At 49.9% G+C, this 23556-nt stretch overlaps 1 protein-coding gene and 1 long non-coding RNA gene across 16 annotated transcripts; one reads left to right on the top strand and one right to left on the bottom strand.

Annotated features, from left to right (window-relative positions):
- Positions 1-1391: 1391 nt before the first annotated feature.
- Positions 1392-16532, bottom strand: ABCD4 (ATP binding cassette subfamily D member 4). 15 transcript variants are annotated; one of them, XM_030273139.4, is made up of 19 exons: positions 16394-16532; positions 16053-16177; positions 15808-15935; positions 15473-15612; positions 12435-12551; positions 12022-12147; positions 11304-11354; positions 8735-8829; positions 7698-7819; positions 6758-6849; positions 6463-6552; positions 5987-6195; positions 5611-5702; positions 5369-5405; positions 4236-4285; positions 3899-3951; positions 3477-3553; positions 2241-2356; positions 1392-2086 (listed from the first exon to the last, which is right to left on the bottom strand). In XM_030273139.4, the coding sequence occupies exons 1-19, from the start codon at positions 16408-16410 to the stop codon at positions 1991-1993; spliced, it is 1833 nt and encodes a 610-aa protein (XP_030128999.4). In that variant the 5' UTR covers positions 16411-16532; the 3' UTR covers positions 1392-1990. The 15 variants fall into 15 exon arrangements, 13 of the variants coding, with proteins under 13 accessions (XP_030128999.4, XP_030129000.4, XP_030128998.4 ...); XM_030273140.4 differs by having other exon boundaries at positions 5987-6192; positions 16394-16531; XM_030273138.4 differs by lacking the exon at positions 16394-16532 and adding an exon at positions 16264-16363 and having other exon boundaries at positions 5987-6192.
- A 178-nt stretch (positions 16533-16710) lies between these two features.
- Positions 16711-17414, top strand: LOC140684311 (uncharacterized). The gene is made up of 2 exons (XR_012056420.1): positions 16711-16946; positions 17029-17414. It is a non-coding gene; the product is annotated as an uncharacterized lncRNA (long non-coding RNA).
- The last annotated feature ends 6142 nt before the right edge of the window (positions 17415-23556 follow it).

A 23556-nucleotide genomic window follows, 5' to 3' on the forward strand; every position in this document is an offset into this window, starting at 1 on the left:
CAGGAAGGAAAAAAGGCAGAGGCCATCTGAGGTCTTTCGTTTTCTCCCTGCATTATTGTGGGCTGCAGCAGCCAAGTCAGGTCAGGGCAGCTGCAGGTGGCAGACAGCCTGCCAAAAGCATGGATTCAAACCTCTGCCCTGTTCTCTTCCAGAATCACCATGTGGCAGTGGCAGAGACTGCTGTCATTAGCTACCCACATGAGATCAAGGGAGAAGGTAAGATGCTTTCCTTCCTGCCCCAAAACATCTCCCAGGGCTGTGGCACTGCAGTGGGAAGAGGCACTGGTAGCAATGCTGTGTCCACACCATACAGCATGTTAGTGGGGATCTCAGCACAGCCATCACAATCTGCACATGCCCACCAACCAGATAGGCTTTGCCTAAGGTGGCAGCAGCATAGGGTGGCAACAGCAGTACTTCTGTGTGGTCAAAAGCATGCAGTTTTGGCTACAGAGCATCCCCTGAGGCTACCAGCAGAGAGGGCCTCTCCTGGCCCTAGGTCCAGGCAGGTCTCTGGGGCACGGTATGCACTGCTCTGTAACCTGGTGATCCTTCTGCCAGGAGCCTATGTGTTTGTTATTCTGAAGAAGGCCAGTGGCTACACATAGGAGACTCTTGCTGCCGAGCTACAGGAGCTCATCTCAAAGAAGATTGCTAAGTATGCAGCTCCAGATTATGTTCAGGTAACACAAGCAAACTGGTCCAACACCCACACTGGCAGATTGACTGGGCCCTTTCTCTCAGCTTTGACTCTGCTCTCCCCATTATAGGTCACACACCAGCTGCCTAGACACGCTCGGGTAAGATTATGCGTTGGGTGCTATGGAAAAGTGGCGGACAAGGCCAGTGAGCCTGGGGACCTAACCACCCTGGACACCATGAGGCTGTGCAGCAGATCATAAAAGGACACAAGCATCTTGTGGAGCAGCAGAAGGGCCATTAGCCTGGCTCTGCCAGCAGCAGCCTCCTCCTTTTTCACTGCAAAACCAGAGAAACACCCAGAAAAGCCACTAACAAGTGGTGGCCAGTAAGTTCTCAGATCACACCTTCACTGCAGTCTTGGAGTGACCTCTCCACAACACAAGAGACCCTCAAAACCTGTCTCAGTACACCCATGTAGACAGAGGAGAGAACATGACTCATCATAGGCAAAAGAGTAAGGGGAATTAAACTGTTTCATTCCATGAAAGCAGAGGGCAGAGAGCCCTCCTTGAGGTTCCTTGTGCCTTGCACTAGCTGCAGAGGCAGAAGCAGGTAGGATGTTCAGCCCTGGATAGGGATACTACTCTCACCTCTGCTTTGCTCTTTTGCAAAAGTCTTGTCCAGGACCATTGCCAATATACAAGCATCTCCCCCAAAGCAAACCCCAGAAAAAAACACATGCAACAGTCTGGTAAACAAATATTCACTCTTCTCCATTAAACCAGTTTGAAAACAGTCACCAGAATTTAATACAAAAATGTTCCTTTCACCTGTAGCCATGCATTATGAAGAGAGCAGAGACATGCCCCTTCTCTCCTCCCCTTACCTCCTGATGGAAAACACAATTCTCGACAGAGCCCCAAGGTACATAAATCTGCTCTGCAGAGCTGTGTCGAAGACAGAGCAAGGCACAGAGGGCAGAAAAGGAGGCTGCATTCTAGCTTCACACCAATGTATCCCAGACAAAGGGGAGGTTTCTCTGGCTATTGTTTTTACAAGACCCATGAACAGCATCTTCCCTCAGGGCGGCCAAGCAGCTCAGCTGCTTTCTCTCATGAGAGCCAGGGAGGCAGAAGGAGGCTGGGAAAAGGGTGGCATAGTAATGTCTACTCTTGGCAAAACTCCACACCATGAGTTCAGACATACTGTGTGTCCATCAGCAAAATCCAGAACTGGTCTTGCACTGCTTGACACAGCTGCTGGCTTGGCAGCTCCATGTCTGCTATTGTATTGAGAGCTCTTCCACACATGTGCAGGTTTTGTGGCTGGCCAGACAAGGGCGTATTCTTTAGTGTCCTTCCTCAGAGGGGAGCCGCTTCATCTTCTCACATCGAGTGAGCTCCCATCTTCCCTCCCCATGAAGTTTCAAAATCCAACTGTGGAACTGCAATTCAATAGCACATTGAGGGATGTCTCTAAAAGGGCATGGTCCACCCACAGTGAGGTCCTCCAACCTTAGTCACTCCCCTCTGCTCACCAGAGACCCTCTCTACCTCACCACCATGAGGGAGGCATGGAGCACTGCTTCCCTGTCTCACCTTTTCCAGGCTGGGTCTGTGTCCCACACTGATCAGTGTCATGCCCAGCTGAAGGCACATACGGTACAGCTCATGCTCCACCTCTTCTGTCAAGGCGCTGGTGGCTTCATCTAACACTGAAAGAAAAGTCATAAGCCCCAAAAATCCTCTCCCAACCAGACATGTCCTGCAGGCAAGAGCAGCAACTCGCAAGAACATTTCAATATTAATTGGAGCTCACCAAGAGCATCTGCAGAAGGCAAGTGAGGAGAAAACTAAGGACTCTGGTATTCCTCCAGCACTCCTCTGGCACAGTTGGTGTCAAGCAACTAGGAAAGCTGTCTTTTTCCTCAAGAATCCATCCAAACCACACTATTCACCTCATTCCTCTCCCTCAACAGCTGCCCACCACTGCCGCATTCCCATCATGGCAAAAGCCAAGACATGACCTTCTCCAGGTAGACCATGTGCCAGATTGCCAGGCTGAACAGCAGTGTACTCTTCCAGCACAGACCCTACATAGAGAGTGTAGGATGGCCTGTGGCACCCTCCTGACTGAGGGTAAATACTACAGTCCTGGAGCAAAAAATTCAAATAATCTCTACAGCTTTTAATTTGCCATTCACAGGTTCCTTCTGCCAGACATCACTTAAATGTGCCACAGGCTCCAGGGGAGAGGTACTTACCTGCTACTGAAACTGGCTCTGTTCACCCACATCCAACCTGGCCCTCATGGCAAGTCCTCCAACAGCTCAAGCCCCCAGAGCCTAAGGAATTGGCCCCATTAGCTAATTGCAGATGCTTCTGTGGTCTCTTAGGACTGTTTCTCCCATTGCTCCTTGTCTTCTTTTGCCACATCAGCACTAAACCTTCCATATTGCCACAAAACCGTACAGATGCTTGAAAGCTTCAGATATGACAGCTGCTGCTACACTCCCCAACATACACACTTCTTTGCATAGCAACTGGTGAGCAGGCTAACAAAGTTCTTCTGGTGACATTGGATATGGACCATGAACATTAATCACCAGTTCACCAAGAAGAAAATGTCTTATATACAGCCTCTTGATTTACCAGCATCCACCCAAATAATGAAATATTTTCACTTTTCACAAGTGAATCCTCTGTGTGCTATGCTGCTAAAATAATGGCCAAGACAAAGCATGTTCCTAGCACAAAAGTGATTTCACGAGCTGTCTTGCTTCTCTGTACACCAAAGGTCATTTTTTCTCCCCTCTTTTGTAGTCAGTCACTCACCTGCATATTTTGGCTGGAGGTAGAAGAGCCGTGCAAATGAGAGTCTCTGCATCTCCCCTGGGGACAGGATGTCATACCTGCAGCAGGGTCAAGATTCAACACCTTCCTTAAGAAACAGAGCTCGTTTGCTGAAAATCTTATGGCTTCTGATATTGGAGATCAGCAAACAACTGTCCCTGAGTATCCCTTGTGCCCCCCTCCATACTGGGACTTGCCCTGTACACAGTCAGCTGCCTGCAGCACACCACAGCTGGTGATTGTTGGCATAGATGCTTGGGCCATGAAGGCTTTGCTCCTGTATAGTGTCCACATCTCACAAAACACAGATGGACACAGATAAATCCAGCAGCAATGTGCATCTGCTTAGAACTGTCCCCCACTCAGAAATCACCCAAATACACACAGACAGAGAGCTCCCTTACCAGTTCCAGTCCACCTGTTCATCCAGTCCTCCAGTCCTTGCCAGCAAATCCGTCTACAGAGAGCACAGCAGACTTGTGAACACAGTCCCCAACCTTGTCAGCCTATGGCCCTGAGCATAACCACCTGCACTTTGCCAGTCTCCCTTTCCCTACATGAGCTGAAGTTGTACCATATTTCTCCTCCTCTTTCTGTCCCATGGACAGTTGTGTCCCAGGCACAGACAATGTCCCCACATAAGTTCAGCACACAATCATGCTGTGCTGCCACAAAAAAATCATCCCTTCTTCCCTCACTGGTGGCACCAGAAAGAAGGCAGCAGTGCTACCAGTGACTCACCAGCCCAGCCAGCTCCAGAAATCTCACAATCCTCTCATCATCTGCAGACCCTAGGGAGAAAGCCATACAGCATAAGGAGAGGCAGTGTGTGCTGAGCCACTGGTGAATGAAGGAGCTGGTGAGGCAGGAGAGAGGAACTGGAGTATCTCCTGAGGCTCAGTGTAGTTGACCTGACCACTTACTTATACCAGATCCTGAGCTTTGGCTGAGATAGCCCCAAAGACACCTTCCTTGAAAGTATTAACCATCCCTGCGAGCAGCACACCAGGAGGTAGCTGGGCTCCACAGATACACCTGAGATTTGCCTCAGCTTATGGCCACAGACAGAACACAAGGATCCAGGCTTCAACTGCCAAGGCCCTGCCCAATAGTTGCGGTTTTAAAGCTGAGACTGCACACTACAAGTAATGGAGTCATGGGAACGGGGTTCAGGTAAGAGCCAGCAAAAGCACCCTACGTGGAAGAGAAATACCTCAGGGTGAGTCAGCTGTGGAGCAGAACATACACTTGAGCTGGTACAGACAGCGCCTATGGAAGCTGACAGAAAGGGGTCTGCATCTGTCATGGATGTCTCTGAAGCTGCTGGAGAGCCACAGCAGTAGCTGATAGCTGTAGTTACTCTCATCAAGATTGTGACTTCCAAGCTACAGCAGACCACATGTGGTCTGGCTTTGGAAGAGGGAAGGGGAGAGAAAGGATCCATATATTCTGACCACAGAGTGTGCAAAGCCCTGGGGCATCATTTTGAAAAAGTGGAAAAGTAAAAGATGGAGGTGGATGGAAAATAAGATTAAGGCAAATAAGGTTTACTGAAAGTCAGACTGTACCAAACAAATCAGATGTATCCCAACAGCAACATATATCATGTCTAGCACAGCAGGAAGAACATGGCCAGCTTGTCCTCATTATACTAAGAGAGCAAGTTCTTATCAAGTGAGTATGCTTCCTCACAAAAGGAGGGGGACACAGAATTGACCTTAACACACACTAATCTTCTAGGGAACACCAGAGCAACAAAAGCAAAATGGATGAGTGTTCATAATGGGTTACAGCAGGGGAGAAGCTGTACTGGGAACAGGACAATGAGGCAATACCATAGCATTGGTTAATTGCTCTAATGGATTTTCACAAACCTGAAAGTGGATAGATCTCCTTCAGGGGATAGATCACCTGTTTAACAGAGTAAAAGAAACCATGTCAGAGGGAGCTGGACAATGTCCATCAGAGATGCAGTAACATGAACTCAAGCACAAGGGAAGGAGCAGCCACAGGTATCCTCCCCCTTGCAGGCCTGTCTGCACCCCAAGGGTTTGCAGGGCATGGCCACAGCTGGGAGCACAGCTGAGGCCAGAGCAAAGACAGACCCTGCGCTCACCTGCTCACGCAGGCTTCCATCAGTGAAGAAGGGCCTCTGCGGTAGGAACACCACTCCTCGGGGGCCAAAGCAGGTCAGCATCCTGATGCTCCCTGCACAGAGACACTCATCACATCTGCAGTATCAGGCAGGAACTTCCCACTGCCCTGTGTAGTCCTGTCCCATGAAGTAGCCAACAAGTCCCCACAAAAGTATGTTTGCAACACAGAGCAAAGAAATGAGAGCCAAAGACTGTGACAAGAGATGGGTGGCTCAAATCAGTTTATCAGTAGTGTCACATTCACCATCACATGGTGGCACTGGCCTCACAAACTGCCATAATGCCACCTTGCAAACTCAGGGTAGCCTTGGTTAAGAAAAAGAAGGCTGTCCTTACCTCGTGTGCTCTCCCAGAGTCCTCCGAGGACCCTAAGGAAAGATGTCTTCCCTGTACCAGTGTTTCCCACAATCATCACACTGTTTCCTTGTGATATCCTGAGGCTCAAGTCCTTGATGAGCAGCTTGTCAGAGGATGGTACTGAGAGTGTCACTCGCTCCAGAAGAAAAGCAGTGTCACTTGGCACTGGGTCCTCACCAGAATGGCTGCTGGGCCACCAACAAGACAAAGACCAAGAGATCCAGGGGTAAGTGACCATGCTGAGATTGGCAAAAATCAGGCACCTTAGACCTCCAGTGCCTCTGTGACAGTAGCCCTGCCCCACACACCCTGGGAATGACAACTGACAGTGAGCACTGCCTGCTCCAACCAAATGCATGCAACAGACTGTGACACAGGGGCCACCTCCATCCCATGGCAACCTCACACTCTGGCACGTAAGCTGCAAGCCAGCCAGTTGCTGAGAGGCGACTCACCTGTCCAAATCCCAACTGGTTTTGGCTTCTGAGTAGTTACCATTTTTTTTTCTGCCAAGGCTCAGCAAGGTCTCCTGCAGTTCGCCAATCCTAGACACACAAGAGGTTGCATGAAAGCCAGGGACAACTCCAGCAGCCTCCTCACAATATCCAAACTTCCAAACTTGCCCATGCTTGCACACGAGCAACTGGTTTTTTTTTTTTTTTTTTTTTTTTAGCACAGACGTGGGCAGAATCTTGTTCTGCACTGTCCTTTCCTGCAGAGATGTAGAGATGTGCCCACAGATAAGCTCACCTGTGTGTGTAGCCAGCTACATCAGTCACAGTGCTGGAAAGATCTATGAGCTGGCTGAAGCAGCCAATGAGGTAGATGGAAACAAAGGCATTCTGGGGAGAAATCACATGGCAGAGTAAGGGTCAGTGCTGAGCTGGGGCCCTGGCCCTTATTCTATGACTGCAAGGAGGTGGCCAAGGAGTCCACACAATTGCACACATCAGCTGTCTCAGCAAGATGAACGAGAAGCGGTGAAGTCACCCAGGATGGTGGGAGGGAAGATGACCACATTTGAAAGAGGCAAGGCTTCCCTGCTTAGTGCAGCAGTTTTTGCCAGGTAGACATGTCCTGTCACCCAGGGATGGTGTTTGCAGAGTGCCTGATGGCCTGCCCAGGGCCCAGCATGCTTGCCCAAATCACACAGATCCATACCACCACCCCTGCCTCAGCACCGTATATGGCTCAGAGCAGCCTGCAGTGTCCACTTAGCTATTTTTAGGTCTGCATTCCCTATCACAAGCCAGTTTTGAGTATCTGTAATGAGTCTGGTCACATGGTGAATGCAAGCCAGCTCAGCCTCACTGGTGGCAAGGCTCAGCACAGGCAGTAGCCCAGGGCATAATCCAGACTCACAGCACTGCACAGACCCCCATCTCTACCTGCACTGCTGAAAACCAGAGGCTTTCTGACCTCCTGGTTTTTTTTAGACACAGAGGTCTGAGCCAGGAAACGCTTAAATAAACATGTCCTTGACAGTTCTCAGGCCCAAGTTAATCACATACCAGTTGGATACAAGCTCCCGTTTCCATGTTTCCATAACACTGTGAGGAGGGACAGTCTAACCAAAAGAACAAGTGCTGCAGGTTATCTAGTCCCAGGGCCACCAGCACCACATTAAACCTGCATCCTCAGTGCCTGCTCACCCTCCACAATGGGGTCACAGAGATTACCCTTAGCTCACCTTACTGACAAGGGAACTGAGCTCTGTTGGACTCAGGTCGCCATAGACACCAGAAAAGATGGGAATGGCAATGACCACGTAGCTCAGGATGCTGCCCAAATAATCAAAGGTGTTGATCCCAACTGGGCATAAACACATTGAAAGAAGACAGTGAGTTAAAGTAGAAAACTCTGTCCCAGTAAGGCCCAAGTGCTGACCCTGATCCTAGTCAGAAGAAGAGCCATATTCTTGCCTCAGCCCTTTATGATGAACCAGAGCAGAAAAACCCATTTTGTAGGATAGCGCAAACACCAGGGTGAAAATGCATTTGCCAAGCAAAGAGCACTTTGGGGCAGGCCCCTGAGCAGAGACTCATCATCCAGACACAGCTCAGGGACTACTGTGGGCAAAAGCCACTTTGCTTGCTTGTTGCTATGCTTCAGGGGCCTGACTGATTCACAGCAAACAGGAGGGAAGGGCAAAAAGGAAGCCTTGGGGTGAGATAGTTTGCCATGAAGTGTGTCTTGGGAGCACATGGGCAGAAGGACTTAAGATTCCAAATTCCCACAGACACTTCTGTTCAGGGTTCTTCCTCCATTACACTGCCCAGAAGCTCGCTGTGGTGCTGAGATCAGGAAGAGCTATCTTTATAGAGGTCATTTAAAGAAAAAACCTGGACTCAATGAAAAAGGGAGAAGGAATATTTTCAGGGAATAACTATGCTTGAGGGACAGGCTCTATAGGAAAGCAGTTTCCACACCTCCCCAAAGCTCAAGCCCTTCCTTCTTTTTTTGGTGTGTGAACACCTGCACCACAAAAAGCCAGATTCTGGGTCCCCTACAACTTTACCTCTCTATGAGGCCTTTACACAACAAGATTCCTATTTAGCACTGCAGGAGGCACCCTCTGCTCACCCTCAGGGCTTTCACAGACTAGCAAGAGGCAGAAGAAGAAAACAGAGCACCCACCCAACTGCTCTACCAGTAGTTTCCCAGTGTATGGGCCACCACAATGGAGTTACCACACATCCCACTTCACCCCCCAGTCTGCCCACTCACTGGATAGCCACAGCTCCTTGCCTATCAGCTCTCTCTGGGTCTTCAGCAGGCTCTGCAGCCTCCGGTTTGTGCGCATGTGCTCCACTCGCCCAGCCCTGTAAAAGTAAGAATACAACATGCCACAGACATCCTACGACCATGGGCTTTAAAACTGAAGCTTTGAACGGGCCTGGCACCTTTGCCTCTGACTAATAAGCTCTTTATTGACCAGGAACTGAACAGCCAGGACTGCCTTCCTGAAGGGTATCATCAAGGAACTCTGGCTGAAGCAAGCAGTCCTGCAAATCTATCCCAGAGCCATGGCTGCTGCTGCTGTTGCAGCAGGAGGAGGTAAAGCCAGGCCAGATACTGTCAGTGAGGCTCCAGCCTGAAGCAATGTACACCCAAGATCAAACACAATTCTCAAATACAGCCTGGTTGGATAAGAGGGATGGCACTGCTACACAGCTGGATCCAGAAAGGAGAGGGCAGAGGAGAATCCAGGGGGTAATAATCAGCCCACATGGCCTGCATGGCCAGCAGCCTTAGCCCACCACTTCCCACTTCCCAGGAATGGGACAAAGGCAAGTCCTGAGCAATGCAACCCCCAGTACGGGTACCCCAGTTCCACAAATTCCCCCTTCCCCGGGCTATTCCATCAGGTCACCCACCACACAAGCCAGTGGCCAGGCTGAGCCAAGAGCAAGGAGACATCTCCTAAACCACCACCTTCAAGCAAGTGTGACAGCTCCTTCTGCTGCTCTGCAAGGCCTGGGCTGCCCTCAGGTGGCAAAATGCAGAAAGAGCTCCACATCTCATTTGAGACGCCCACCTACCATAGCACCTATTGCCCCTGACATCCAACAGAGGCTTGTGCCCACTACACAAACCACACTCCCACCACGATCTATGCAACAAGAGCGTCACTATGGCCCAAGAAGATAAGACCAGAAGCAGCACAAAAACATCCAAAATAAGATTTTTAGGGTCTCATTTCTAAAGATTCTCAGTTCGTAGAAAAATACATTTTCTTTCTCAAAAATACACCTGGTTAGAATTCATTTTGGGTTTATTGCCTTATAACACATCTCAGGTAACTACTGAGCTGCAGTCTTTGCTTTCCATGTATTAGGAAAGGAGACAGGCTTGGACACAAGGAATTAAAGGTGAGAAAGGAACTGGGGACCTTGGTTCTAGAGCTATTATTCTCTTGCAGATGAGGAGAGATTGCTGTATTGGTTTCCTCTTTTCCTCCCATTCATTTCACTTTTAAAGGAAATTTGCCAAAGGCTTAGTACCAAAATAAGTAAAAAGGTGGCAGTGCTCTGCTTCTGTTTCTTCCTTTACCGAAGTAACATTTAGGCAGTCTTAAGAGGACAAGATCACAAGCTAGAGAAGCTGAGCAATCAAAACGAGCCACTCACCACATGTTCCTTCTCTCGCAGGATTCTAGGAACACAACCTTTTAAAAAATTCCTTAATTTTTAATTATGATGCATACCATTAAATGCCTGGTTGTGTGCAACTCAGCTAAGTTCTGGTTTCACACAAAATGAAGATTTTCTACTAAAACACTGTACTGAACCAAGACATTCTGTTTTCTGGTATAATAATCCACTTTCCATTTTCTACTTAGTAATAGAATTTAAAAAATCAAAATTCTGAGGGAAAATACTGCATCTTAAATAAGGGCATGTAATTACTGTATCTTTTCCATTACAAAAAATTACCATCAACCAGTAAGAATCAGAGTACAAAGAAATAACTCAAACTTGCCAGTGCAAACCATGATTGCTTTTGGTTATTTAAATTAGTTTCATGCCTGTCAATATAAGTTGTTATGAAATCAGTGATTTTGAATCAAACCGCAACACCGCAACACTCGAAATGCCCAACTTCAATACAGTATGAAGGATCAGAGGCAGGAAAGACCGGAGAGAGGACATGTGCTACAATTCCTGGAAGAATGCAATTTCGCAACATATAGGGCAAAGGCAGACTCGTGCCAAGAGAGAAGCAACAACTTCCTGCCACCACAACACAAACTACACCAAATTCATGCCTTTTCCTGGTGAACCCAGCAGCAGATCGACAGGCTTCAAGGCATCACTAAAAGGGGGAGGTGCTGCTGGGCTTCTGACTGTGTGCTCAGCAAGCAGAGGTAATGTGGCCAAGAAGCAGCTACCACACCCAGAGAAGACATGCAGCAAGGAGCAGTGATGGGGCCAGAAGCAACATGCAACAAGTCCTCAGCGCAACCAGATGCAATATAACTTTAAGCAATCTTCCAGGTAAGGACCTGGCAAAACATCAGTAACGGTCTCTAAGCCAGCACCAAATCTGTATCTGCCCCTGAGGATGTTAGAAGGGAGGCAAAGGAAAGATAGTTGTCTCCAGTTGGTGTGGATTATTTCTGCAGATGATGCACAGAATGCAAAAAACTGTGTGTCAGGGCTGTATGATGCTGCAGTGGAAGGGATAGAAAGCTGCAACAACAGAACTTGGGCTCATCTGGGATATGTGAACACAACAAGGATGCTCTGAACTGGGACAATCCTTTTGAGGACACAAAGAAATTAACACTACTAACCTGTAGAAAGCAGCTGGTTCTGCATTGACACGAATCTGCATGTGCTTGAACCTGTACAACCAAAGAAACACAATTGTGCACAAATGCTCAGTGAATTATGTAGCCAAAACCATTCCTAGAGGAAACTTATCTTGCATGTTAGAGCAGTGATCTGAGGCATCTCTTGACAGAAATAATCAACAGGCTCAGAAAGGCACTAGAGACCAAGGCTTAAAACAAGGTGCCATCATTCAAGGCCAACTCAGTCCTACATTTGTTTGATACCCTGCTCTCTGTGCACATCTTAGCCCTTGGGCTTACTGTTTGCTGCTAGTCCAGCATCTCCACCACACAAAATCACCACAGCCAACTGCTCTGGACTGGGCTCCCTTTGTCACAACAGCTTATGCTGCTGTCCGTGCATACCTTGAGCCCCAGGGAAAGCTGCAAAGCCCCTGCTTACACACACAGCCAACCCTGCAAGCAAGGGGGAGGAGGTGAGTCACAGAGCATATGGAAAGACTAGGCTGTGAGACTGAACCAAGGGCATTGCCTGCCATGACACAAAGCTGTGAATGGCTGGCTCAGTACACTGACTCCGAGGCACCATTGCACAGGTAGTGGGGAAAGTCACAGACAAGAGAATTAGCTACATACACAGCCCTGAGTGGGGACAAAAAAGCAGCTTTCACAGGAGCTGCCAAGGGGCAGTGGAAAACACAGCTCTGCTGGGACTCACCTGAAATCTCCCTCCAGTTTTTCCTGCTGCACAAGTTTAGACACAATTGGGCTCATCAACACTTTGTTAATCATCGTCCCAATAACGAAATACCCAAAGATGCTCACTGGGCCTAGCCAGCCTGTGCTACAGAGGAGAAAGAGAAGTCAGCCAATAATCCAAGCAAAGGGCACTCCTGCATCATTAGGTTCAAGCAATCAGAGCCCTCAGCTGTAACCCCTCTTGGCTTTCACAGAAGTCTGGGGGCCAACATTGCACATCCCAACATCTCCAAGGCAGAGTTCTCTTTGGAGTATAGAGACCACTCACCCACGTGTACAAATATCCATCTGCAGAGTGGTAATGGGGGTGGCATGCTCCAAAAAAAGAACACTGAAAATAGGCATGCAAGCAGGGCCAGGATGCATCCTTACCTGTGAAAGCACTGGTATGTGTAGTAGGCCAGTGTGAAGGGTGAGATGACTAGCTTGCTGACCATGGAGCTGAGCTGCCTGCAGAACCTCTCCACATCCTGGCTGATGCGCTGGTCCCTGCTCAACACAGAGAGACATTGACACCATTACAGCCCAGAAGCAAAAACCAGTACTCCTGGAACAACCCCCATACTATGAAAAACTACTGACTCTCCCCCTAACCTTCAGTACTGGGCTGAGATGCCATCAGATCCACCAGGACAGGCTAGAGCACAGGCCAGGCCTTCACCAGCTATTGGATATTTGCAAACACTTCCATCAAAGCTACCTTTTCACAAGAGCCAATCCCTTGGCTCTGCATGGAGTGCCTCTGGTTCCTTCATTGCAAAGAAAGAAATGCTTCTACCCACCTCAGCCCACAAGAGCAGGAAGCAGCACACCAAGCCTTCCCACCTCACTAGCAGCAGGCACATGGGCGACAAACCCTGAAGTCCCATCTATCCCACTGCTGCGCAGGAGTTGCACTTGGGATAACTAGGAAGAAATTCAGTATATTTACTCCTCAGCACTTCATCTGTCCAGAGCACATGGATAAGGGATTCAGCCTGCTGTGCTAAGCTGTAGTGGAAAGGCCATAACTTAATGCTGGAGTTCGGAATGAACAGCAAGGATGGATTCCTGGATAGTCTCAGGGCAGATACTACCACAAAGGCACTCATCTTTTAACACTTTTGCAGTTCTGGAACAGCAATGGATTTATTCTGGGGCAGCTCTTACCCTGAGAGCTTGCAGTCATCGTTTTTCCTTTTCCTCACACTGTAATCTTCCCATAAAATTGTAACTTAAATTGTGCTATAGTCTCATGGGAGGATATTGCTTTTTACAAGCTATTAAGTAACATGTAATGAAAATACATGAAACACATGAAAGCATCAACTCAAATGCCCTAGTAATGCTGCAAGTGCTTGTATGCCACTCAGAACCCACTCTTCATTCCTTCAAAGTAGATAACTCCATGCATTTAACACTCAGCTTGGTTTGCACTGCATAATGGAACATCTCTGTTGCTCCAGTTTGTTCTCCGAGTACCTGGTGCAGTGAAAAAACTTTCATCAAGGAATTGCAAGATGAAGAGAATTTCTGCAGTGGCACCAAAACCACACTAAACAGTAACATTGACTGTTGGAGCAGAAGCAAGGTGTAATGAGAGATACTCCACAGTAATCCCACATGTTTGGTCTGCAAAGGCCAGGAGATCTGTCTCTTGCTGCAGGGCAGACTGACCCAGTTGTCTCCTACATTTCACTGCACAATGTGAACACGTTCCCTAGTTAAAAATAAATCTGAGGAGAATAATCATGTGGTGAGGGGCCTCTATCTTCCACTTCCCCTCATGTCCCCAAAGAAAAAGACAGGCATGCAGGAGCTTCTGGCTTCAATGTGCTGCACTGCCTAAAAAGTGCTGCATGCCCTGGTAACAAACATGGTTTTTTTTTAACCACTCCTTGTAACTCCATGCCACTGAAAAACACTATCAGAAATTAACATTTAATGATAGTGGAAGTAAACCCAGCAGCAGTCTGGAAGTGCATCAGCTTGATAATGATGACCTACCACCCAACATGTAGAGCTGTTTGACCCAAGCTGAGATCTCTCTCCTTGCTTGCTGCTCCCCCTTAGATACCCAGCATGTTTTCTTGCAGCAGCCACACAAAGACTCTGCCCTGCAATGAAGGAGCAAGGACAGGCAGCCAGTAGCACCAGGCAGCAGAACTGCAGAAGCTGCTTCAGTTTCTTGGAAGTTTCCACTATCAGCAAGAGTTAGGAGTCCCTGCAAGACAGCAATTTTCCCCCAGGACCCTAGTCATGGTCTCCTCTCTCGCCATCAACATGAGAAATGGCACCAATGCAGTGACTAGATCAGAGGTACCCACTCCAGTAGAGGTGACAGAGGAGAGCTTGGAGTCTCAAAACAATGGTATAACAGCACATTATTTGGAAAACATTCCCCTTTGATTTCTAGTTTTCCAGCTAGTATTTAATAATAATGACTTTAAATTCTGGAAGGGGAAGAATTAGGGAGAGTCTACACCGAGATTAGCTCAGTGGGTTAAAGCATGGTGCTAATAATGCCATGGGTTCAATCCCTGTGTGGGCTATTCACTTAAAGAGCTGGACTCAATGATCCAAGTGGGTGCGCTCCAACTAAGTATTTTGTGGTTCTGTGACCTCTCACATGATGTCTAACACAGGATTTTTAGCTCTTCACAGTGTGCAATTATGACAGAAGTGTGCGATGTGTGCAAGGACAGGCTGGAAGGCCAAGGTCCACACACAGCTGTGAGGAAAGGCATTCAACCTTTGCCACGCAGCCCAGGCAGATCAACAGCTCTGCAGTAAGCAGGACAGTCCACAAAGCAAACTGGAGAAGGACCTCTTGGGGGTGGGTCTGGGATCCACAGGGAGAGACTGAATGCTCCTCCTCATATTTTAAGTCACCACTGACACTTCCTTCCTAGGAACAGGAAAGGGAAATGCAACATGCATACAGTGCAAAACAAAGCCCTTCCTGGATGTGGCTCCCATGGGTTATCAAACCACTAAAATACAACTGAACTGTGCTCAGCTGCAGATCCTGGTGTTTGAAGTTCAAACAGAACACAGACTGTTCTAATGCACCAGCTGTGTGAAGAAAAAAAGAGGCACTGCTGACTCCAGCCAGGCCCTTTGCAACATCACACAGTGTGAAGGGTTGAGTTTGCAGACAGCATGTTTTATAGCAGCACTAGATCCCTGTTCCAATGGCCATCCACTTTCCTTGCAACTGAAACATCCTGCCCCTAAAAACATCATGACCAGCAGTCACAGGAGTTCCCAGCAATAGGTATCACCTCCCACTGGGGTAGAAGAGGGTGCCTAGATGGTAAAAGCTTCTAGGGCTCATGCCCCTACCCAGAGACAAAGAGAAGTCAGGAAAAGGTGTGCAGCAGCCCAGGAGAAGCCAAGCAAGATACTGAAAGAAGCTGCCAGCAGCCTACGGGTTATCGATGTCCTCACGCAGCACAAGCAGGTTGTAGTAGACCTGGCCTTGGAAGTAGCAGCTGTGGAGGTATTCAGTGAGAGATTTCCTCCAGTTCACATACATCATGTTGCAGATAAACTGGTCGAAACTTTTTAGCTGGAACAAGGGCAAAGAAATGGATGGGGAGAGATAAGTGAGAACAAACATTTTTACAAAATGAAATAAAAATTAGCAGTTTGTACTAGTGATCCAAGGCATGGGCAGACTTGAATCCTTTGTGACCAGGATCATGCCAGGAGTCACGGGTAGCTTTCTCTTCCACTCCCAAGACATGTAAGCCTCTGCTCTTACCGTGGAGTTCACAATGATCAGAGTCACAGCAACGGCAGTCAGTGTTTTGAATCCAGAGAAGTCCTTCTTCCCTAGGACCTCATAGTACTGGCTGGGGATGACGCCGACCTGGTAAATAACCAGCTGCTCTGGAGAAGAAGGCAAGCAGGGGAAGGAATTGATGGACTGCGGTGACAAGGCAAAGTGGGGGGACCACAGGGAGCAGACGTGGGGTGCAGCCCCCCATCCCCACCACCCAGGCTCACCCAGCAAGGCGACACCGAGCAGCGTCAGGAACATGAGGGCGCTCGGGGAGGGCCACCCAGGAAAGAGCACGGCCAGGAGCCGCAGGAACCGCCGCAGGAACAGCCCGTCCAGCCGGGAACCAGCCCTGCAACGGAGGGAGACGCGGGGCTGGCAGTGAGCTCGGGGGTCGCACCCCTCCACCCGCCCCGGCCCAGTCCGGTCCGTCCTCACCGCCCGCCGGCCCCGGCACGCCTCGCGCTGCGGCTGCCTCCCGCCATGGGCGCCCTCCTGACCGGAGCAGCCCGTCCGGCCCGTTCCGCCCGGCCCGGCCCCGCGGGCGCTGCACATGAATATTCATCACCTCTCCTCGCCCGGCATCAGCCCCGCCCGCGGGCGCCGCCGCTGCCGCCGCTTCCGTGTGCGGCGTCACACGGAGCTCCGCCCCAGCGCCGCCGGCCGGGAGCGCCCCCTGGCGGCAGCCGCGCTGACCGCGGCACAACGCCCCCCGGCGGCGCCGCGCGGCTGTGCGCGGTCAGCGCCCGCCCGTCCCGCGCGGTCCCCACACAGCGGAGCCGGGCGGGCCATATCCCGGCGGGCCATATCCCGGCGGGCCATATCCCGGCGGGCCATATCCCGGCGGGCCATCCCGGCGGGGGCCATCCCGGCGGGCCCTCCCGGCGGGCCCTCCCGGCGGGCCATCCCGGCGCGGTGGGTGTACTCGCGTCCCTCACCCCCTCCCCCACGCCTGCTCCCAGAGACGGGCCGTGGTGCCGGGCAGGGTCCAGGGCCGAGCCGCAGGCTGCAGGGCCGGAGAACCCGGGCACTGACGCCTCTCTTGAGGAAGGAGCTGGACAAGCACCAACTGATCCCTCTGGGGATCCCAGAGGCTGAAGGACAGTCGCCGTGGGCAGCAGGTATTGCCCGCCTGTTACAGGGGAGACAAGAAAGAAGTACCAGTACTAATTCTGCACATTTGTCTTATTTCCGGGTGAGCAGCGAAGTTTCAAGTTGCTTCCGAGGGACTCGCAACTCGCAGTGGCCACTGCAGGGGATTTCTCAAGCCGGGACATTGGGATTAAGCAGAGATCCCCAGCGTGAAGGTGAAGGGCAGTTCGTGCTCCCACCCTGCCGCAGGAACGGGAACGAAGCAGTGCGAAACCCCCGGCAGAGGGAGGGACTTGGAGAAAGCAGCAGTGAGCTGTCAGTGAATGGACCCTCTTTGGCTTCTCGTTGACCCCAGTTTTAATACAGAGACCAACTAATTTTCTTTTTTAGGTTTGGGTTGGAATCTGGTTTCATAACCCGAAATTCTGAGTTATGAAATATTTCAGAACAAGTAAATTTCTAATCACAAGCCTGGTGATTAGAGATGAAAGATCCTATGAGCTGTCACGCCTTCCTTACTAGTGTGTCTCTCACCTACCATCCAGCTGATGCCATTTTTTCTGCAGAGCCTTTGGCTTCTGCATGTACCCCGTGGGTCCCTCTTCCCATATGCCTAGTAGCTTTGTTCTTCTGCCAGTTTTCTGCCTCCCAGCCCTCCTTCTCTTTCTTCGTCCTCATCTCCTTCATCTTTGCTCTGCTGCTATCTGCTCAGTGGTCCAGATAATTCATACTTCACACTTCACAAAGTCAGTGTATATGCTCTCAGGGATGAAAGAAGACACATCAGTGTGTTTCCTCAGCAAATGGCCTTGTCTCTAAGCAGTGCCCCTTTCTCCTTGCCCTCATCTCCCTTCTCTCCTTTGGAATTCACAATGCTATCAGTCATACCTAAAGATTAAGCTCCAGAGGGCAGAGATCAGCCCTGTGAAAACCTGACCTCAGTGATGACTAACTTTTATGTTAAAAGAACCATGGTGGTTTTTTTCTCAGCTGTTGCATCAGACCTGGGTGACGGCTGCTCCTAGGCAGTCACATCCTCTCATGGGGCAGTACTGCAGCTGTGACAATTGTGTGGGTCACCTTATCAGTGGTTACCAGGATTGAACTGACTCCTTTGCTCTGTTGTCCACTTTATGATGAGGGGATATTCCTTCCCTTCCCTCCTGGACTGATGAAATGGCTTTCCAGCATCAGGAGAGTCAGAGGATCTAACACAGAGATGAGATGGCCACAACTGTCTGCCCCAAGCCCTCCTACTTCTTCCTTCTCCCTGCCCTTTGTTCTGTCACTGGCACCCCACGACCTCCACCTGATAAAGCACACCCTGTGAGCTCCCTTTGGCGTATCTGCTTCACGATTTTTCCTGGGAACCCTCCTAAGGCAGCCAAGATCAAGAACAAAAGAGAAGTGCTTTCTCAGTGCCTCTCCATCCCCCCTCCGAGGCTGTGCCCTAGACACTCAGCTGCTGTCAGCACAGAAACATTTACATCTTTTACAGCACTCCATCTCTACTTCTCACGTTTCTCCCCCAGCAAACACCATGGCCATTTCAGTGTGTGCCTGGGGGCAGGGCTTGGGAAAGGACTGGGGAATCACAACTTGAGCAGAGTTTTATGGGTCTGTTTGCACTGAAGGGCCATATCTCAGCTCCCTGACTAGCTACAGACCCAAGAGAAAACCCCTCTGCATTGCTAACCTGTCACCGAAGTGTATGCCATGAATCCTGGGAATGGAGAGATGGGCCTGGCTTGCTAGGTCCTGGGCTCCTTGAGGCAGTGCAAGTTAATTCTTTGTGTTGTGGTGTTTAACCGCAGCCCCATCTGCTCCTGCTTGCTAGGTGTGAAACATCCCATCCCCCATCCTCCCCTGCCTGTTCCATGCATTTTTGCCCTGCCCTGGACCAGTGAAGGAAGCCAGATCCTCCTGCATCCCTGGCCTCCCAGTCCCTGTCTCACGTCGTTCCCCACTGCCCCTCTATGTTTCCATTTCCCTGTGGTCCCTCTCTGCCTGCTGGCCTGTAGCTGGGATGCAGGGAGAAGAAGCCTGACAAACCCATCTTTCACTGCCTTTGTGTGGTAAGTGGTCCTGGGTGTCCTCTGAAGCAAGCAGCAGCTTCTGTCATCACAGGAACACAAAACTGCAGCCTTGAATCTGTAGTTTGCTTTCCCTCTTTCCCAGGTCTTTCTTAATGCTGCTCACTTTGTGTGATGTTGCGTAATGAAGCACTGCCAGATTATCCCCTTCCTGGGCTTTCCAAAACTGAATCCACCATCTCCTGCCCATGTTTCCAATTTCTAATCTTCTCATAGGTACCTGTCCTCACCAGAGCTTGCAGCTTCTTCAGTGTGGGATCACCTACAAGCTTTAGCCCTCTGTCAGATCATTAGTAAGGAAGGGTTAAGGAAAAATCCCATCCTGAGTTACAGCACTGTCTGTACTAGGATGTGAACTAAACCAGCTAATTTTCAGCTGGAACAGCAAGCTGAACTGACAGAGTCCCTCACACTCATGTGCCACCCCAAAGCAGAGGGTGGGAATGGGAAACGGAGGGGGAGCAAACAACATGGCCAGGCTCAGCACAGCACAAACCTCCATGGAGCCGCACCACGGGCTCCTGCTGTGATATCTTAATGATTCTGCCTTTTCCTTCTCCACACTCTGTGTCTTAATTAGCCTTTCCCCCTCCCGTGGGCCAAACTGCTCTGCTTTCTTTTCAATTCTCCTTCCTTGTGCTTTGCCTCTAACAGTGTCTTTCTACTGTACACTTCAAAGGCTTTACTTGCTGCATCTCCCCCATGCTGGCATTGGCTGGTAAGACCCCCAAAGCAGGACAGGTCTGCCATGAACTCATAGTCATTGAAACTGTTTGGGACCCTTTGGATCTGGGTAAGAAGCAGGCATGGGGGAGGGGAGGTCAAGGATTTTCAGCATTTCACCTATAAGAAGAATTATTAGTAACACCGGAAAAAAAAAAAGGGGAAAAGGGTCCCCTCCTCCACCCACCCTCCCCAGAGGAGAGCCCGCTGAGGGCAGAGTGCTTTTATGTGCAAGTGGGAGGGAAGGAGAGTGTTAGGGCTTCAGAGGGAAATGCTTTGATCTTGACTTTGAATCTCCTTCAGTTCCCAGCTCTCCCCCACTCTCCCACCTATGGCCAGGACCACAGGATGTGGCCAGGACTCCTAGTACTTGCTCAGTGCTATGGTACTTCACTTGCTGTTTCACATTTAATTTCCTCCTGTGCACCTGGGAGCCTCACAGAGGCCTCGTGGAGCAAGAGCATAGTGCCAACACCAATTCAAACTTTCCTCCCCATCTCACAGAATGGGAAGAGGATGGGAGCCCAGCTGGACAGAAGCCAGAAGGGGAAAGAGCTCTGAGATGAGCAGAGGTGAATTAGAGATGGGACCTACTCTCAAGGCTCTGGTACCCCAGGGCGGGGAGCAGGCAGACCTGGCTGTCCTGTGCATCCTGGTGCATTAGACTGGTCAGTGCTGAACATGACACAGAAGATGAACCGGGAAGCAATAACCATTAGGAGAGAGACAGGGAGTGGCTCTCAGAAGACAGCACTGATGTCCCCATGTCCCACAAAGAGTTATTTTAAGTTGGAGAGAGGAGAACAGCAATGAGAGCCCTTGGATATCATTGCACAATGGGAAGAAGGTGGCACTGACAAGGGCTGGACAATGGGGAATGACCCTGAGTTCTGATTCATTTCAAAGGAAGAGGACTACAGGGTGTGAGAGAGACTTAGGGGCCTCCAGTCTCTTGTCCAAGGTGGGATCTAATGTGTAGGTAAGTTCCCCACTTCCCTTGGGAGATGAAACACCTGACTGGGCCTTGCCCTTAAGCTGTCTTCAAGTTCAGGCCAAATACTTCTGCTGTCTGTGTTGCCCCTTTCTTCCTCAGCTGAAGTCACTCCTGTTAACTGCTCTCCCTTGCTGAAGTTGATGCGCTTGAATATCCCTGCCTGCCAGTTCTCACTTCAGCGCCACTAAATAGACTTTTTCCTCACATCATCTCCTATTTATAAATCAATCACTCCAGCTCTGCTACTCCTGGCTGAAAACTTCCTATAGTTTGTTACTTTCCCTTTCAGTATGACGAAAGCAGCCCTGTCTGCCAGTGTTCAGCACTGACCTGGCCATGCACAGACCTGAGGGTGCCTCACAGGACTTGTCTGCAGAGCCCAGCCATTGCTCTCTCTGAGCATCACTTTTAGGGCTTCAGCACAGACATGAGGCAGTGGGTTCAAAGGTGGTTTAAGGTCTGGGAATGAGAAGTACCAGATAAAGTGAATGCCAAAACAGGACTTCTGTTAGTCTGTAAACAGGTTACTACAAAAAAATGCAGTGGACCTCATATTTTCCAGGTCCCTCTTGGGCAATACTGCACCAGAACCCCTTGAACTGCCTTCTCCCTAAGACTGGTGGGCATATTGCAGCTGCAGCAACCTGATTTCTGCTGCCAGTTCAGGCTGCAAGCTCTGCTCATTGCTCTTTCCTTGTGAAGCAATGCCAGGCACAGGAGAGAAAGCTACCAAAAAAATAGACACTTAGGACCCTCCTAGAAGCTCCCATGCCCTCATTTCCATCAATCCCTCTACAGTCCCAGCTCCTCTGACCTCCTGGAGAGATTCAAATTCTGCAGTGCTCTGGAGTGAGAAAGGTGGGAAAACAGAAGCCAGGGCACCAGCAATGACTGTAAGAGGATGGATGTGTCAATTTAGCCCATCATAAATAGATCATAAAGTAGTGTGGGTCAAACTTTTCCAGCCCCAGAAGTGGTTTGGGCAACTGGTCCACAGTCTGACCTGCCCCAAATGGCATTTGGCTGCCCAGGTGTTTCAGTTATGTCCTCTCTGAATAGTCTCACCTGGTCCACCCATGGACAGCCCTGCAGTGGGTAGGGTGCTCTGACTCCCTCCACTCCTGGAGGTCCCCTAGGTGGGACTGGGGAACTTTCCTGATGGGGTAGATAGCTGAGTGTTTAAATGTTGTCCCCATGTGTGACACTGTCAAGATTGTCACATTCCAGTGACAGAACCAGAGCAAGCCCTGTCTTATTATACAAAAACTCAGCACCAACTCCTTGAGACATCCTTCCTCATGAGGTTCAAGCCAACAAGAATTTTATCTGCTGAATAAAGAGGTTGCTCTTGACTTGGGAGAAGACTCTGCCCAAACTTGGAGCAGTAAAACCTGCCTTACAGCACATCTGGTAACACAGTGCCTGGAGACTTCCCATAGCTGGACATCACCTTTTTTCTGAGCCTTGTCTGGGGGAGAATGGGCTGCAAGCAGGCAGGTTAAACCAAACAGACAGAAAAGCTTCTGGCAGCCATAGCTAAACTGCAAAAGTCTCCATGGTTGTAATGATGGAGCATTCTGCACCAAAGCAGGAAGCACTCTGTTCCCCCACTGAACTCCTCCAAGGAACAGAAAAATGCTAACTACTTGTTTATAAGCTGGAAGCGGGTGTGTGCAGTCATCTGCATAACAGAACTGCCCAAGCTGTCTCTTTGTGTGTTTTCCAGCCCCTATGTTAATCACTGACCCTGCTGACTCCGGCATTTACCAGTGTCTCACTGCCCTGTGAGCACGGCTTTGCATTTGCAACCCAAGAAGTTAAAAGGATAAAGGATGAGAAGGGAAGCTCAGCAGCTGTGGATATGAACACCAGCCTGCCAGAGGGGAAAAGAGCCAGGACTGGACAGGTTGATAGAGAGAGTGGAGCTGGCTTTGAAAGATGGTCTGAAGGGGATAAAGCTCACCAGGGAATGGTTTAGGTCTCTCTTCCTTGCACTGTAGCTTCTCTAGGTCCAGTGTGAGAGACTTCTTTGAGTCCTGAAGGCCAGGGTTCAGTGTCACCTGGGGTGATGACTCCTAACTAAGGCTGGGAAGACTCTCAAGCAACCAGTCCACAGCTTCCAGGGAACCCTTTCCTCCTGTCAAACCTTCCCTGCATTCCTGGGATCAAATGTGAGGCAAGAGAAGTGGGAAGAAATGCTCTGGGATATGTGCTTCTGGGCAGTGAAGGTATGCCTTGACTTGTGCAGCAATGTTTGCTCCTGGACTACGGTGTAAGCGAAGGCAGCAGGAGAGGGAGCTGGGCACATTTTCCCTTTGAAATATCTGTGTTTAGTTGCTCCCTGAATTGCACAGGAATACATGGTGTTTCCATGAGCCCTCCTGCCCTCTCGTTGCCAAATGCTGCAGCAGAAATGAGTGCCACAGTGAGGTTCCCCAAGGGCAGAGGCATGTGGAGCAGGAAGCCCTTGCTCTCTCTGGCATCAGGAGTTACTTTGTGCCCCTCATTGAATTTGGGGCAATTGTGGCAGGTTTCAGGCTGGTCCCCCCCAGGGATAGACTGGGGAGAGGGAGAAGAAACTAGATACTGCCTGCAACCAGAGCTACACACACAGGAGACAGGAAGCACTGACACAGTTAGTGAAGGTCCCAACTCTTCCCTCTTGACCAAACTAAGACCCTGTCATTAAAATGCACCCAGGCTTCACAGCCAGGACCAGATGGGCTCCTTGGGTTCCTGTTTTGGGGTAGTGTAGGTTGGGATGAGGCAGGTTCTGGAGGAAGCTCTAGAGTTCTGGACATGTGGAGAGGCCATAGGGTGGAGGTGGTG

Source organism: Taeniopygia guttata, chromosome 5 (assembly GCF_048771995.1).
Source record: "Taeniopygia guttata chromosome 5, bTaeGut7.mat, whole genome shotgun sequence".
Classification (NCBI taxonomy): Eukaryota; Metazoa; Chordata; class Aves; order Passeriformes; family Estrildidae; genus Taeniopygia; species Taeniopygia guttata.

Bases quoted from the DNA above. Each gene is read 5' to 3' on its own strand.
- ABCD4 (XM_030273137.4), bottom strand. From the start codon at position 16,310: ATGGCGGGAGGCAGCCGCAGCGCGAGGCGTGCCGGGGCCGGCGGGCG. The intron at 15,936-16,052 runs GTGAGCCTGGGT...CTTCTTCTCCAG, and splicing joins GCTCGGTGTCGCCTTGCTGG to AGCAGCTGGTTATTTACCAG. The intron at 11,355-12,021 runs GTGAGTCCCAGC...TTGGTTGTACAG, and splicing joins AAACTGGAGGGAGATTTCAG to GTTCAAGCACATGCAGATTC.